This window comes from Myotis yumanensis, unplaced genomic scaffold (genome assembly GCF_028538775.1).
Source record: "Myotis yumanensis isolate MYYU_CA2020_CCGP unplaced genomic scaffold, mMyoYum1.0.hap1 SCAF_13, whole genome shotgun sequence".
Lineage (NCBI taxonomy): Eukaryota > Metazoa > Chordata > Mammalia > Chiroptera > Vespertilionidae > Myotis > Myotis yumanensis.
Genome location: NW_027223764.1, coordinates 28612267 through 28630097, shown reverse-complemented (window position 1 = coordinate 28630097; position 17831 = coordinate 28612267). Strand labels below are relative to the sequence as shown.

Sequence of the window (17831 nt, the reverse complement as noted above, 5' to 3'; positions counted from 1 at the left end):
AGGAAGGCATAGGATCACTCTAAATGGTTATGGAGTGACTTGCTTAAGAAGAACACCTTTTGGAAAGAAAAGAATATACCAGAAGGCAGCTTATCTGTACTGGGGCTATCAGTTTATAAACTTCATCCTAAAATTTGAAAATTATCTTGCATAGTTTAGCACATGGACTAACACATTTCCAAAATATTAACAATTGAGAATCAGTTTATAGGAAAAGTGGAACTTAGCTTGCCCAAATGCCAAACATTTATATGTCTCAATAACTCATCTGGAAAAGAAATAAAGTGCCCATTTCACTAATGCTCTGAGATGTTAATGCCGTGGCTGTATATGAATCAAGCTTACCAACATTAAATTGTTAAAATGATTCTGCTGAGCAATTTAAGTCAATAAACAGACTTATTCCACAAATGTCAAACTACCCAGTGACTCAACTAAATAAAACTACAAGTCCTAACATAGAATGCCAGAATGTCTTTGCAAATTTTGGGAAAACCTAAAATTCAAATGCTCTGAATCTATGCCACAGCAACCACCAGATAATCATTGCTGTTGGACATATCTGTAGAAAGACACCTATACTCTCACCACTACTTGCTATTCCAGGTTAATCAGCCCTATTAACAAAGGGCATGCACAACAGCTTCTAATTCAAAGTATTCATGAAACATGAATACCAAGTATTAATAGTCTAATTTAAGGTATTAAGTTGCATGGACCAAGGAGAATAAGCACATCAAGAATAGAAAAGAGACCATTTTTTTTAAAAAATATATTTTATTGATTTTTTATAGAGAGGAAGGGAGAGGGATAGAGAGTCAGAAACACCTATGAGAGAGAAACATCGATCAGCTGCCTCCTGCACACTCCCTACTGGGGATGTGCCCACAACCAAGGTACATGCCCTGAACTGGTATTGAACCTGGGACCCTTGAGTCTGCAGACCAACGCTCTATCCACTGAGCCAAACCGGTTAGGGTGAGACCATTTTTTAAATAGCAAAAACTGAACAGAAAAATATTGGAAGACAAGGCACAGGTATGTCACCCTCCATGTGCAAAGCTCAAAGAGGAAATGAAAATCCACCTTGAGCCAAAATGAAACCTTAAGAACAGCAGAAGCATGTAAACAAATGATTAATGTTCAGATGTGAGCATATGCATTAGAAAGAGAAGCAGTGTGACATTCAGGGAGAGAAAGAAAAAGTGCAAAATATTCAAAGCATTCTCTCTGGGTGGTGGGGTGTAAATGATTTAAAAATCTTTGTGTGTATATATTTTCTAAACATTGTTCTTATGATCAAAAACATGAAAAAAATAAAGAGGCATATCAAATCAATTCAAATGAGTATTATGAAAAAAAGTCAATACAGAAAAATATTCCTGCTGCTTTTATAATTATCTGCTATTGTTTATGGCCTAAGTCATTCTGATTGAAAAACACTCAGCACAAGTCAGAGTTTCAGAGAATGAGTAAATAACAGATTACATCTTTCATTTAGCTCTTTCTCTTTCTGTCTCTCTTTTTAAACCTGAGACTCAGAAAATATATTTTGATCTAATTTTACAAAGCCCAAAACATCTAGAGTTCATTTCCATTTTTATTAGTCCTAAAACTAATTACAGACAAAGGCACTTCATTCTTGATGGCTAAGGCCTCTTCCAACTCAAATTTAAGTTTCAGATGTTTAGCATTTCAGAAACTATTTTGAATATCTTGATAGTCTTAAAACTTCATTATTACATTTTGTGCTGCACATAGTTTGGGCCAGTCCACAGCAGTAAGGACCACTTTTCCTATATTTTTGGTAACTCACTCCAGGTTATGATCAAGCTTAATGGATAACTTTTATTGGCTGTATATCAGTGACAAATTCCATATAAATTGTTATATGTCCACCTATAAGTATTCAATGACAGTGAAAGGCAGTGAATATGAAAATTTCAACAACGTGGGATAACTGTAACTTTGGGGAAATCAGGAATTGCTAACTTCAAACTACAGATAAAGGGCCAAGGCTTTGACCAGAGTATAAGGAACTTGAATTTTTGGGGGGCGGGAGGGAACAGCATTTTATTCCTTCTTATGAGAGTGGTGGCCATGACCAACGTCTTTATCCAGAAAGAATGTGGTGAGCACAGAAGAGATTAACGTTCTTTGCTAAGGCAATCAAAGAAAACAACAAATTGGACACCAGAAGTCTGGAATTTCCAGGCTGCACTGTAAGATAAAAAGTATTAGTGTCATTGGTCTGAAATATTACTATAGAAAATAATTGACATTATAAAGCCAGGCCCAGTAGCTATCTATTCTTAATTTTTCCAATAGCTTGATACACTAGGCACCTACTTGTAGTCGTGTACACAGCCCACAAACACACACAAACCTTTCTCAGGGAAGTCCTGAGAGTGCCACCCGAAAGGGATGTGATGACAACAGGACTTTAGCCAACACAATCTGAAGTGATACCTCCAAGCAGAAGAACTGCATTGGAATACACAGCCTTTTTGATCTACGCACAGTCCCCTGTATTCTTACCTGTAGTGTGTTTTTTGATGTTGGTGTTTCTTGTACCAGTTCTTTCTAAGTACACATCTGTCTGAACCAACTTTGTCAGTAATGTGGTGAAAGGTTATTCAACAAATAAAGGTTGAAACAAAGGTTGAGATGATGCAGCTCATTGTCTTACTGGGGGCTATCAAGGAGAAAGGTATAGTTTAGCAATCCAGATGTGTGACCTTAAGAAGTTCCAGAAGCCCTCTAAAGCACAGTTGCCTCACCTGTGCAATGGTGTTATTATTGCTATTCATCCCTGGGGTGCAGGACCATTGTGAAGATAGTGATACTACACACAGTCAAGTGTAAGTATCTAAAGGTAGTTTATAAAGAATTGCCAGTACCTAGATACTCAAAGTAACCTTATATAGAACTACAGCAGAGGTTTTCAAACAGTATCACCTGACCTAAAATAACAAAATGCCATAGAAGAACTTAATCCAAGGGTAGGAGTGAGAAGGAGTAAGAGTAAGCAAACATAGGGCCATTGAATGGGGTTCCAGAAGACTGCTCCCCCACTCTATAACCAGAAGTCTGCCTTATAAATTTCATACACAGAAGCACACCATACAATTTGTTTTTTGGAAATAAAACAGAATAAATACAGTTTGAATAACACTGATTCCACTCAGAAAACTACAGACAACAGTGCTTTCAAGTCAATAAAGTTGTTCCATTAGATGTGGGAAGAATTATCCTATCTATTAAAGAGGGAATATGCTAATATGCCACAAAGATGGCAGCGCCCACAGCCAATAAGGAGAGAATATGCTAACTGACTGCCACACCCTCAAGGATGGCGGCTGCCCAGCCACCCAGGGCTTGCCTGAGGCACAGGTAACCAGGGCCAGTTGAGGCTTGCACTGCAGGCAGTGGCAGGCCGGGCTGAGGGAAACCCCCTCCAGTGCATGAATTTTCATGCACCGGGCCTCTAGTGAGGGTATAAAGGGTGAATTATTATTAGTAAGGCAGACTGTCCTACAGAGAAAACATGTACCCATAGTAAAAAACACTTAGCTATAGACAACACTGTTTAGCTACATGAGCTCATATCAATTCTTGACCCTTTACAGTGTAAAGTTTACACCCTGCCTTTCTGAAAAGTCGTTACTGGCTTTCTATGATCTACTATCACATTCACAGTGAAAATGAAATTCTTCAATATCTGTGTGGAAATTAGCTGGCTCACTTCCTCACCTATATTCTACAACACCCGCTTCCTCAGATATCTACAAGTCTCAATTACAAGGAACTCCCCATATTTTCTCGGTGACTACAATTCATGACGACTTTTATTCTTATAATTCTCAGATGCTAAGATACATGCAACCCATCTAGGACTTCCTGGGAACTCACTATGAATTAAATCGATGTCCACCTAGACTGACTATAAGGACACTTGTCACAGTAAAAAGGATATAACCCACCAGTGAAAAACATTCCGCTTATTCAGACATCATCAATCCAGCTGTTCTCTCACAAATGTCTGTCTACATGTGTTTTCTTCTAATCCAAACTACACTCATGAGCATGAAAAAGAACAACAAAAGTCAAATGAAATTTCTTCCGTTTTATTTTCCAGCCACTATCTTAGCCATCAAATTCAATAAATCTAGTTGTTATTCTTGTTAAACAACATGGCCCTGCAAACCATGATTTTTTAAAAATGTTTTCCTTCCCCCCTCAACCTGTTATCCTAATTTTACTTCTCAATAATCTTCAAAAGAAGATGCTAATAATCCACACAATGCTGGTACTCTTCCACTAAAGCTGTATTTCACTCCTGAAAAGATCAATGCAACTGCTCTGTTTTTGGTTCTTTCAACCAGCTCAGTAAATATGAAATTACCTCTTGGCAATTTATTAAATGAATGAGTGGCCACTCAGTATATCAAAAACTGACATTAGCTTTACCTTGTGTGGGAGTTTCCTATATGTAGGTCTTTGTGGAAAAATTATTAATTCTACAGGATTAAAAAGACTGCTAAAAAATCAGCCTTCCTTGCCTATTGTTCATATTTACTATTCAATTATCCCTGATCTTTTAAAAAATAACACTTCCCTGCCAGTTAAAGCCTGACTATTCTCTAGATATAGGAACACTCAAGGCCTCAATGATTGAGTAATTAAAGGGGGGAGGAGAGACAATAATTTATCTAATCTTAAGGAATTAAGTACTATTGCCTTCCCTTGATTGTGAGAGGTTTTTGTTTTGTTTTCCCCTAAGAAGCATTACTAACATATGCCGGTCTACCAGGCCTAGTCAATATTGGACTCAAATCTTCTTTGGTAGTTAAATATAAGTCATAAGTAAATGCTGTCTGCAACAGTTCCCATCAGGACGAGGAAAAAAACAAAAACACCCACCAAAGAAATTTGTAACTTAATCCACTTAGACAATAAAAGAATGAGATGAAAGAATAGCTTCTGTATATCCATTTGTTTATGTTAATCGGTTATGTGGCAACATGGATACCTAGTGAATTGATTCCTTTATTAAAGAAATGTATTTCTCAGGGGTTACATAATTGGATTTATGCTACTAATTTCACAGTATTTTTTAATAGACACTTGTGATAAAAAATGTACTAAGAAGAATGTCGTCTAATTAACTCACTGAACAATTGGACCTGCTTCCCCAGGATGCTGCCCTAACCCACTATTTACTTCATTGTTCAAGATGATGACAGTTCCTGGGAAATTACTGGATTTTTCCCTTCTGTGTTCAGGGTCATGTTTCTAGTCCTCATCAGCCTATTTTGTGACTTCTCTCCTTTCAAGATTCCTGGAAGAAAGCATGCTGTAGCCTGGGAGAAAGCAAAGCATGCATCTTTTTAATTTGCCTCCTTAAAGCAGAACAGACTTTTCATTACCACAGTTACCTCCTCTGCTTTTGTGCTGTGGCACTGGGGGTGTGACAGTGCATTGTTGCTCCTGCTCATTAAAACCCGAGGTAATAACTGTCTATAGGACAATTTTGTGTATTGCAGACAATGTTTCATTTTCACATGTGAAAATATCTTTATGATAAATATGATGCTTTATGGAACCCCACAATGATGTTATCTAAAAGGTGGCTAAATCCTTACTTATTGATTCAGTTATCTTATGGACCTTACACCTTAGAGCCACTATAGAAAAGCTTCATCTATTACTTCCTCTTAATAACAATAAAATTGGCATTCATTTCTTTTGTTCCTTTACCAATAAAAAGCACTGTATATTGACCTTATGGGTATAGCATTACATTTACAGCACCTAGAGGTATTGGAGTAAGAAATTTTAGTCAAATCTTCCTCCCTCCCCTGCCCCCAGCCCCCATTTATCTTTTTAGGTTTTGGAAGGTTGGCAGACTTTTCTGAGTCAGGTTGAATAATGTGATGTTTGAAACAGAGCTACAGGGGAATACACAAGTCATCTCCACTGCACAGACTCAAATTTATTTTAAAAACAAAAATAAACAGAAAAATCCAAACCTTTTAACTTTGTTCTCAAAATGTCTATGACACAGTGAAAATAGTTTAATTAGTCAATGTCCCCCTATACAAATATTTTAGGAAAGTCTAAATATGGAAACTTAGAGTATTCAAACTAAGGCAGAAAAATATTTTTACCAAGTGTTATTAAAGTCATCAATTAGATTCTTGCAGAATGTTTAGGATCTTTCATGTCACTACTAAAGTATTTTAATGCTGAGGAGTTTTTAAATATAAATAAAAACTATAAATAATCTAAGGAGAAATAACTGCTCAAGTCGATTCACCCCTACCCACTGTAGCCATGCTTTGCAGATAACTCTCTACGGTGATCATCTTAAACTGGTATCTAATGTTACCCAAAAAGAGAGACCTTTTATTCTTGGGTTTTTATTGAAGTCTATTGGAATGAGCCTGTTAGAATAATATGCTGCCTGAGGTTTGGGGCATTGTGAGCTGGAAACTCAAAGGAAGAGGAACAGGCTTCAATTTAGTATCTTCAGGCAAAAATAACCAATTTATGTACAACTGAAGTTGGAGCAAAGAGCCATAAGATTCAAACCTCAAAAAATCCCCGAGGCCTGGCTGACATGGCATAGTGGTTGAGTATGGACCTATGAACCAGAGGTCATGGTTCGATTCCCAGTCAGGGCACATGCCCGCGTTGTGGGTTCGATCCCCAGTGTGGGGCGTGCAGGAGGCAGCCAATCAATTATTCTCTCTCATCATGGATGTTCCTATCTCTCCCTGTCCCCTCCTCTCTGAAATCAATAAAAATATATTTTTAAAAAAATCCCTGAGTAGTTGTGAGAACTGGTTGAGGGAAATCCAAGTAAAGCAAGAGAACATAGATATCCTTGCAAACTCACACATAAGGTTTGTATCTCTGAATCCCTCTTTCATTGTAAATGAAAAGCCTTTTCCTTTTTATTTTTAGGTTTCCAGTAACTTCAACTTTCCTACTATTGTGATTTTAAAGAACCTGGGGCCTAGAAGCAAGACAATAAGTCCAGAGTGTAAATTGATCTGACTTTAGCTGTGAGGGTAGTGAAAGTGAAATCACAACCAGGAGTGAAACAGCAGGGAAAGGTGGTAATGACATGCTTCTGGGCATGGGAATTGTGTGGAAAGGGGTTTTCAAGGGGCACATTAGAAATTCCTATCCTTGTGGGGCTTGAAAATAGATGGTAGAACTCTGCTTTGTCTGTGGAATCCCAAAATATGTAGACAGAATGTGAAATTCCAACAGCATTGGAGACAGTAATTGTTTGGTGTTGTGGAAATCTAATCAAACAGATGACTCTTTTCCTCCCCCTGGCATCTGGCATGCTTGTGATTGGATAGACACAAGTGGCCATTTTCATATCACAGTTAATCAAGAAAACTGTAGCCTATCTAAGCTGTGAATAACCTCAGGATATTTGTTAGAATGTTGTTTCCAGTATCATGTTGATTTTATACACTTTTGCATCCAAATTCCTCAGGGGGAAATCGATAATGTTGTTTTATAGGACAGTAGATTGTGAATACAGATCTGCACCATACCATATATGTTTTCTTTTCATATTTCTATAAATACTATTCAGCCATAAAAAGGAAAGAAATCCTGCCGTTTTTTTACAACATGGATGGACCTTGAGTACCCTGGTCAGAAAGAAAAAGACAGACACTATACGATCTCATTTATATGTGAAATAAATAAAAAAAGAAAGAAATGTGCTCAAGGTCATAGGTAGAACAGGTTGGTGTTTACCAGAGGTGAGGAGGGGTGAAATTGGTGAAGGGGGTCAAAAGGTATAAATTTCCAGTTATAAAATAAATAAGTCCTGGGAATATAATAATGTACAGCATGGCAAGTATAGTTAATAATGCTGCATTGCATATTTGGAAGTTGCTAAGAGAGTAGATCTTAAAAGTTCTTATCACAAGAAAAAATTGTAATTAAGGATGGTGACAGATGTTAACTAGACACTGTGGTGACCATTCTGCAACATGTACATATAACAAATCATTATGCTGTACAATGAGACTAATATAATGTTAAATGTTAATTATACCTCAATAAAAAATAAAGCTATTTTTTATATCCTAAGTTAAAGAAAAAGAAAACCCACAGGTGTTAGGATCACATTCATTAGTAGAAGAAGTCACTGGAATTTATTCATGGTCTGACACAGTTTTAAAAAAGTGCCATCTTGAACAAGAAATGACTCATTTATATTGAAGAGCTCTTTGATGCCACCTAGGATTTAGTTACGACTGTGAGGTTAAAAATGCATTAAAATTTCAGGCTAACCTAGGGAGAAAGAAAACAGAAAGGATTCAACATTTTCAATCATAAAAGAAAGTGGCTGATGTTGGGGAAAGGAAATCTCAAGCCCAGGTAAGTGAGAAAAAAAGAGGCACATGAGTGATAAGCTATTGAGAAAGAATGGCCATCCCCTTAGACTACTGAACTCAAGTGGATGACTTCATTTCCAAATTTACCGAAAATGGTCATCACCTGCAAAATGATAGTTAAGAAGAAATGGACAGAATTTTGAATCCTGAGAAATGATTGGATCTAAAAAGCCATTTTAGGACATTTTAAAATATGACATGTAAAGAGTATGATAGCATTGACTAGTAATTTGGTACAAGTAGTGTTCACAATGGAATCTAATCAGATTTATAAAGTGATCAGCCTGAGGTATAATTTATAATTTAAATTATAAATGGTTTTAAGGACCACAGTCACAAGTACAATGCCCCTGGATAGTATAGGAGATAGGATAAAAAGGTCCCAAACAACAATCAATCATTATTCACACGTGATAGTTCTTATACAACATTTAGAAGGAACCACTGTTCATAGATATTATTCCTGGCTCATGCACAAAGCCTTTTCACCTATAAATTATAAATGCATAAATATATTTGCACACCATCAACTCCAGGCTGTTTCTCAAATACAACCAAACACACACACACACACACACACACACACACACACAGACACACACATACACACACACACACACACACACTTGAGACCTCTTGAGTTTGTGTTAAAGAACATACTCCATCACTAATTTCCATTAATAATGGACGTTTTGACCCCAAAAAATTAGTATTACAACTTGCATTCAACACCTAGATTCTTCTTGTCAAATCCAGATGCATTTAAATTTACCAAACAGAAGTGCAATAGAGGCTAGTACAGATTAATACCATTTTATAAGATGCGTATAAGGCAGTTGATTTTTATGAAGCAAAGTATTCACCTTATTAAAAACATTTTGCTGCAAAATTTTTTAAATACATTATTTAGACTTTAAAAAAAATATTTAATAAAAATTCAATATTTCAAAGGTTAAGCACTAGGTGACTTTTGGGAATTTTGCAGTTTAATTGGATTAAATGAGCAGTACACAGAACTGAAAATTTTAAAATTTTAAATATTTTTAAACTTTAAAAAATATTATTCACAATTCTGAGAAAGCCTGTTCAATCAAAACATTCTTTTCTGGCTCTTTTTTTTTGCCTATTTCTCATAAAAAGAAAGCATGGTAGTTAAGTTTGTTCATTTAATGGAGTCATGACTATGCCTTTTCCTAGTTAAGGTACTTTGTAAGTGAGTTCAAGTTCTAGCAGAATCTGTTATGTTCATTGGGCTTCATTATTCTTAGAGTCATGTAATTAAATCATCACATGAAATAAAAACATGTTAGTGCCTATCAATCAAAAGAGTTCTATGCTTTTAGAGATCAAGAATCAAGCCCCAACAAGGGCTCACTTTATAAGGGCCCCAACTGTAATTGGTAATTTCAATGAATAAAAAGATGATCCACTAATAAGACAAATAAGACAATTTTTAGAACTCTAGCTGACCATGTATTCTTAAGTTCTTTACAACCCAAGTTTCAATGTCATATTGTCAATCACTGCCATATTTCTGAGAGAAAAAAAAACAACAAACAACAAAATAATCAGTGGCATCCAGTTAAAACTGATTGATATTAGCAATGTCATTTTTTCAACAAAATTTTTTAAAATGACACAACCTAATCACAGTAATTTGTGATTGCTATCATCCACAGCATAATCTATCAGAAAACCTTTTGGAACATGCATTACACATGTTCACCTAAAGATAAAATGGACCTTCCATGGTTAGCATTTGCATTCAGCTGTTTGTTACACACTCATTGCATCCTGCAGTCAGGAAGGAGGAGTGTTTGAAACATTTTCCCCCTCTAACTATTGCAGCTGCTTCTACCAAGCAATAAAAGTTGCTAGAGAAATCATATATACACATATATGTAAAATTAGGGAAACAAGCTGCTTTATTGCCCTAATTTAAAATAGCTCAGTCAGTAGAAAAGAAAAATGCTATAATATTCAGCTTGATGAGCAGCTGAAGACAAGAATATACACAGAAGCAGTTTTAGAATTCAGGATATATCTCACTTGACGTTTGAATGAGATCAACATTTCTCCTCTCAATTTTTCTAAACCATGGAGTGAGCATTTATGTGGGGAATGTAACCCAAAATAGCAGATATGTAAAAATAATTTAAATATGATTCTGAGGTTCTTCAAGGCAGAAAAAAAGAAAAGGTCTTGCTCCTGTTTAATTTTAATTTAAAAACTGATAATCATACAAATTCTAGGTTAAAAGGATACTTTTCATAAGGCAGCAATAAAATTTGAGTTATACAAAACTGAGTAACAATCATCCTTTAGTAGAAAAACGAATAGATGGGCTATATTTCAAAGCAAAATTTGAAATATAGATTAATAAAATGTCAAAGATTAGATCAAGAAGTAAGTGTGTTAACGGACATCTCACTGGTCTAGGGAAAAAAGACATTGAAAGTATCTGAAAAAAAATGAAAGCCTTACTCTTGACGGTCGCTGTCCGGGTGCAATTGTAAAGAATAGCCAACTCCCCGAACACCTTTCCTGGACCCATGGTGCACAGCTTCACGCCTTCTTTTGTCACTTCCACCTTCCCATCTAAAAAGGAGAAAGGAGAACACATTATTTTAATTCTCCTTCATGCTTCATTTTATTTGTCGCATTTCCATTATGCAATGAGGAGTGCTAGGCTTGTTTTTAAAAATGCTTACCATTTGCAACAGCATGGATGGATGAGTAGTACGCTAAGCAAAATAAGCCAGTCAGAGAAAGGCAGTATAACATGATCTTACTCATATGTGGAATCGAATTAACAAAATAAACTGATGGACAAAAACAGACCCAGAGACATAGAAGCATGGAACAGACTGTCGAACCTCAGAGGGAAGGCAAGGGAGGGTGGATGGGAAGAGACCAACCAATAAACTTGTATGTATATATGCATAACCCATGGGCACAGGCAATGGGGCGGTGAGGGCCTGTGGGGGGGAGGATGGGAGCAGGCTGGAAGAGGTTAATGGGGGGAAAAGGGGGACTTAGGTAATACTTTAAACAAAAAAGATAAAATAAAAAATAAAATAAAAATGCAAAGCAGTTACCAATTAAAACAAAGTCATCATCAAGATGTAATGCAAAATATTAAATAAAATACACAAATTAAGTAATCCGTATCCTCTCTTAAATTAATCACAAGTAAGATTTGGCACGAAACTGAAAGAAAACCCCAGAAAGAGATGGAGACAAAAATGTAAACATGTGAAATTATTCCTAATGTGATATTAGAAAACTATGCTAATTCTAATTTTAATGTCATTTTGACTTTGAAAGAAAAATTGAGTGGCTACATTTTCTATAGCACACCTCATACTGGAGAATTCTTATTTGAATAAGGCAGCTATGATGGAAAGGGAGATGACTTTGACCCTTGGGCATTACTTAATTGTAGTTCATGGTATCTATTATTTTTAAACATCTTATCTGACTTGAGCAAGTCTCTGTTTTCAGCTTCCCGGCCCTGCAACACTGACTGTAAGGAAGAACCAACCACAAGGGTTGAGGGAAAGAGACACTAGGAGTTGTTTAGGTTCCACAAAGGACCTGGAAAATGAAATGTTAAAGAAGGAAAAAGCTAAAGGAACATTCTTCACTGGATACACATTGTTGCCTGCAAGTAAGGAAAATGCTATTCATGAGGGGAATTAAAAAATAGATTTTAAAAAATGTCAGAGCTCTGTACACAGTAATTCTATCACCTAACAAAACAAGGGGAGAAACAAAAAGGTAATGCAATCGATTCTAACTGTAATCCTCCCTTTCTACTATTTCTCCAGGTTACCTACCTACCCACAGTCTACAGAAGAAAAGCCTAAGCCTTGCCATGAGCTAGTGACTGAAACCACTAATGCTACCAAGTTGTTGCCAACTTCAGGCCTTCATTCATCAACTTCACAATTGTTCCCTTAGCTGTGTGCTCCTGTAACACTGAACTTTTCAGAGTTTTGGCTATGAAAAGTTCATGGCCTCCTTTTAAAAATCAATCTAGTTTTATCTAAGCAATCCTATATAATAAAAGCCTAATATGCAAATTGTCCCCTCGACTGGGAGTTCAACTGGGAATGCGACTGCTTGCTATGATGTGTGCTGACCACCAGGGGGCAGCAGAGAACATGGCAGGAATTGGCAATGTGGTGCTGGCAGCAGGTGACAGTGGAGGCACTGCCGGCCCTAAGGGGCCCTGATGAGAGCAGGACTGCAGTGGGATGGTACAGCAGATGAGTGGGCAGCGCCAGGCCAAGGCAGGTGCAAGTGGGGGCCCAATCACCCTGCCAATGGCCCCACAGACGGTGGCAGGGGTCAGGGGAAGAGCCTCTGCTTGGCTCCCAGGCACTGATCTATCGTCCTGCAGGCGGGATGGTGGAGCAGGTGAGGGGGTGGCGCCAGGCCACCCGCAGGCCACCCCGAGGGACCCCACCCATGCATGAATTCGTGCACCGGGCCTCTAGTAATATCTATAAAATCACAATGCTGATACCCTAATTGATTTTTAAAACATCTATTGAGATAAAATCTTAAATATTTTTTAAAAACCTCTTTAAAAAAGTTTATATAGCCTGGCTGGCATGACTCAGTGGTTGAGTGTCAGCCCATGAACCAGGAGGTCACTGCTGGTTCCAACTCATTTTCCTGACATATATTTGCCTTATTTTTTCATGTCTAACTCATTTTAAACAAAAGATGGATATAAATTATTATTATATATAATTTGCTTTTCTATATTTAAGAAGGTTATATTTGATATTAATTAGAAAAGCAAAAAATAAAACATGTTTTCCAAGTTAGGTTAAACACTGAAGATTCAATATATTCCCAATAGCCAAGCAAGTAGGGGATCTGATCTCATATGAAAGATGAGAATGATCCAAAAAGCACTGCATATTTTTTTTAATGAGCAGAAAAATTTAAATGCTAAACAGAAACTCAGTGTTTCTAAATATGCCCCGAGTGGTGCTTTGATCTCTTATCCTTCTGTAGCACCTATCATGGGGATGGGGAGGGAGTAATTTAGGGAGGCAGGCATGATTGGGAGCTAAAGAGAAAGGTAAGTACATACAGGCCTTAATGAGAGTTCTTCGAGAGACATTTAGAAATATTCTAATTCCCAAGAACCCAGTAAAGTGAGTTATTGATGTGAAATGTGAATTTGGTTAAGTTCATTCACTATGCCACACACTAGCCTTAAAGCAAAATTAGAAGTGATTATACATTCACAAATGATTCCTAAATATGGCCTGTGTGATCCACTTAAGAAAACCAAGAACAAGACAGTTAAAACTTCACTCATACACCCAGTGGCCCCTATTCCCACCTGATCAACTTGACTTAAAGTATTAGGGGCATCTTAAAGTCACACCCCTCTCTAAGACTCTTTTTTTCACTCTGTGGCTACCTCTGAGATTTGTTTTGAATGTAATCCAATTGCATAGAAAATAGGTAGGACTGTGTGTGGCTATTTTAGTGGTGAGGGGGGAAAGTCAGGTAAAGCAAACAGGAAAAGTCGAATAGGCTGAATATGTGCCATGCTTTTCCCAGGGGCTTAAACCACTGTAGAGGCAGACCATGCTTGGAGGTTTCTATATAATTATTATTTGCTATTAACTTTAGGAGCCCAGTTCGATGAATTTACTTCTGGTCAGCACTGATTAATTTCTATTTCTTTAAATAACTAGAAGACATTGATCAGCATTTATTCATGACTTTTGATTTTTCAGTTTTATTTTCAAGTATGTTAGATTTCAAATCATTTTTTTAAAGGAGTAGCTGAAAGATTTTCAATATAGTCTAGTAAGCTTTGGACTTTTCCCATTATTTCCCCTGACTAAACAGTGACTAGAGTCCGAGCTGGTTTGGCTCAGCAGACTCAAGGGTCCTGTTTTCAGTTCTGGTCAAGGGCACAAGCTCAGGTTGCTGGCTCCATCCCCAGTAGGGGGCATGCAGGAGGCAGCCAATCAATGATTCTCTCTCACCCTCTCCTTTCCTCTCTGAAATCAATAAAAATATATTTAAAAATAAAACAAATAAAGACTAGAGGTTACTAGAACTGTTTTTTTGGAGAACTAATGATATTCTGAAATGAGGCTAATCTATATTTTCTGCTTCTGCTCTTTTTCATTCACTTTTGCTTTTTTTTAAAAAGTGTGATACTATATTGCTGTTATTTTTACTATGCACTATCTCTGCCAGGAAAGAAAAGAAACATTCAAATCATTTTTATTTAGATTTTTCTGAATTGTCAAGTTGTTTGCATAGAGATATTGAAACAGTTGGCTAAAATTAGGTTTACTTATAGTTTCACTTAGTTCTTTTCTCACTCCTGCCATTAGCATCACTAAATGAAAGCTCTACCATAGTAACTTGAATGCATTTTTTATTCTATTTCACTTACCATATGCCGATTTATGATCTGGAATGGGCTGAGTCGTAAGTCCTAAAACTTACCACTTTGAGCAACAATCAACCTACCTCCTGCTTTTTGGCACCACGATGCACATACCACATTTTATCTATCTTTTACAAGAATCAGTAGGCCAGGAGACCCAGAATCTCCTGGCTTTGTTTATTTTTATGGGTTTTTCACCAACCTGTGGTTTTGTGCCACAAGAACTTTTATACTAAGGCAAATCAGCTTGGAGATTTATTACCGGCAGGCAGAAATAGGATGGCCAGTAATAACCTAATTATACACACTGTGCTCAGTTCCAACAACCCTGGTTGAACACTCAGAACAACTGGATTGACCATTAAAAGGAGACAGTTGTTACATCCAAGGTCCCATCTAGACAAGACCTCCCATCTCTTTTCTCATCTAATCTGTATGACTGTACTTTCACGTTTTTGTATAGCCACAGCCTTTACATTATGAATTCCCTCATACAGGTTTCTGTAGTTGCTAGATTCAACCAAATTCAACACTATGTGGTTGAGCTGTATTGTCACCAGCATGGCTGTATTTCCGACAGGAGAGGAGGTTTACTTATGGATTTGCTTTCTTTTGTATTTGTCGTCTTTCAGTTTTATTTATATACAACTGTATTTCCTTAGAGACGGGCAAATGACAGGAGTACCAATGTCACTGTCAGACTGGTAGGTGCCCATTATATGAGTTTTGTCTTTGCTATGTTTTAATATTAAGCACGGGAGAGTTTATGATGTAATGTAATGGTTCTCAACTGGCGGCAATATTAACCTCACTAGTGGGCCAGTGCACGAATTTGTGCATGGGTAGGGTCCAGCCAGACTGCCCTGATTGGGCTGATTGGGCTGATGGGGGTCGGCTGGCCAGGGGAAGGAGACACAGGAGGTTGGCCTGCTGGCCTCACCCCCTTCAGGCCAGTTGGCCAGCCGGCCCCACCCCCATCAGGCCAGTGGGCCGGCCGCAGTGCATGTCATAGTGACCAGTTGTTCTGGTCGTTCCAGTTACTTGGCTTTTATTTATATAGATGGGATATGTGCCCATGTCTCGAGGCAGTTTTTGCTGTCATAACTAGGAAGAGTCTACTGGAATCTCAAGGACAGAGGCCAGGAACACTGCTGAACATCCTACAATGCATAGAACAGCCCCCACAGCAAAGCATTATTCACCTCAAAATGTGAGTAGTTCCAAAGTTGAGAAACCCTGATGTAAAGTAAATCTGTGCACATACAAAATACATTTAAAGGGACAACTTTTGCCTCTGTGTTATTTTAACCTCCACCAGATGTAAATTGCAATAAAAAAAAAATGTTAGCACCAGGTTGCCATACTTGAGAACATTGAATTGAATAAAGCCATGAGAACATTGGATTGAATAAAGCCACAAGCTACTTTACTGAATAATTTTCCCCAGCAGATGTCACCTGAAATAGAAGTGATTACAGAAACTTTTGAAGCAAGACTTACAAGAATATTTCACTGATGTTAGAATGGTAACTTTTTTTTTCAGACGTACTTGTTAATATCAAGTCCCGGCTCTAGCACGGACTGGTTGCAGAATCTTTCATAAGTTATTTAGCTCTCTATGCCTCGATGACCACACTACAGATTTGAGATAATAGTATTTTTTTTATTGTTTAAAGTATTACACATGTCTCCTTCACCTCCCCCTCCCCCCCATCAACCACTCCTGGCCACTCCCACTCCCCAGAACAAGCCCCCACTGCCTCAGTGTCCATTGGTTATGCTAATATGCATGCATACAAGTCCTTTGGTTGATCTCTTACCATCCTCTCCCTTGCCCCTGCCAGCCCTACCCGACCTCCCCTCTGAGGTTTGATGGTCCTTTAGGTGTTTCTCTGTCTCGACCTTTTTTGTTCATCAGTTTATGTTGTTCATTATATTCCACAAATGAATGAGATCCTGTGATATTTATCTTTCTCCAACTGGCATATTTCACTTAGCATAATGCTCTCCAGGTTCATCCATGCTATTGCAAATGGTAAGAGTTCCTTCTTTGTTACAGCAGCATAGTATTCCATTGTGTAGATGTACCAGTTTTCTAATCCACTCATCAGCTGATGGGCACTTAGGCTGTCTCCAAATCTTAGCTATGGTAAATTGTGCTGATGTGAACACAGGAGTGAATATGTCCTTTCTGATTGGTGTTCCTGATTTCTTGGGATATATTCCTGGAAGTGAGATGACTGGGTTGAATGGGAGTTCCATTGTTAACTTTTTGAGGAAACTCCATACTGTTCTCCACAGTGGCTGCACCAGTCTGCATTCCCACCAGAAGTGCACGAGTGTTCCCTTTTTTCCGCATCCACGCCAGCCCTTGCTGTTTGTTGATTTGTTGATGATAGTCATTCTGACAGGTGTGAGATGGTACCTCATTGTCGTTTTGATTTGCATCTCTTGCATCTCTGTGCACGTTTTCATGTGTCTCTTGGCCTTCTGTTTGTCTTCTTTCGAAAACTATCTATTTAGGTCCTTTGTCCATTTTTTGATTGGATTATTTATCTTTCTTTTGTTAAGTTGTATGAATACCCTGTAAATTTTGGAGATTAAACTCTTATCAGAGATAGCATTGGCAAATATGTTATTCCATGCAGTGGGCTCTCTTGTTGTTTTGTTGATGGTTTCTTTTGCTGTGCAGAAGCTTTTTATTTTGATGTAGTCCCATTTGTTTATTTTCTCATTAGTTTCCATTGCCCTGGGAGCTGTATCAATAAAGATATTGCTACAACATATGTCTGATATTTTGCTGCCTATGGATTCTTCTAAGATTTGAAAGATAAACTAATAAAATAATCCCATTTCCCATTGCAACAAAAAAATTAAGATACCTAGGAATAAACTTAACTAAGGAGGTAATAGACCTGTACTCAGAAAACTACAGGATGTTGGAAAAAGAGATAGAGGAAGAC

At 37.5% G+C, this 17831-nt stretch overlaps 1 protein-coding gene across 2 annotated transcripts in view; it reads right to left on the bottom strand.

Annotated features, from left to right (window-relative positions):
* PRKG1 (protein kinase cGMP-dependent 1) overlaps window positions 1-17831 on the bottom strand; it is a 1083951-nt gene that overhangs the window by 649661 nt on the left and 416459 nt on the right. For both annotated transcript variants that reach the window (XM_070432782.1, XM_070432781.1), the window contains exon 3: window positions 10917-11030. In XM_070432782.1, the coding sequence (XP_070288883.1) occupies window positions 10917-11030 (114 nt within the window). The remainder of the gene's footprint in view (window positions 1-10916; window positions 11031-17831) is intronic.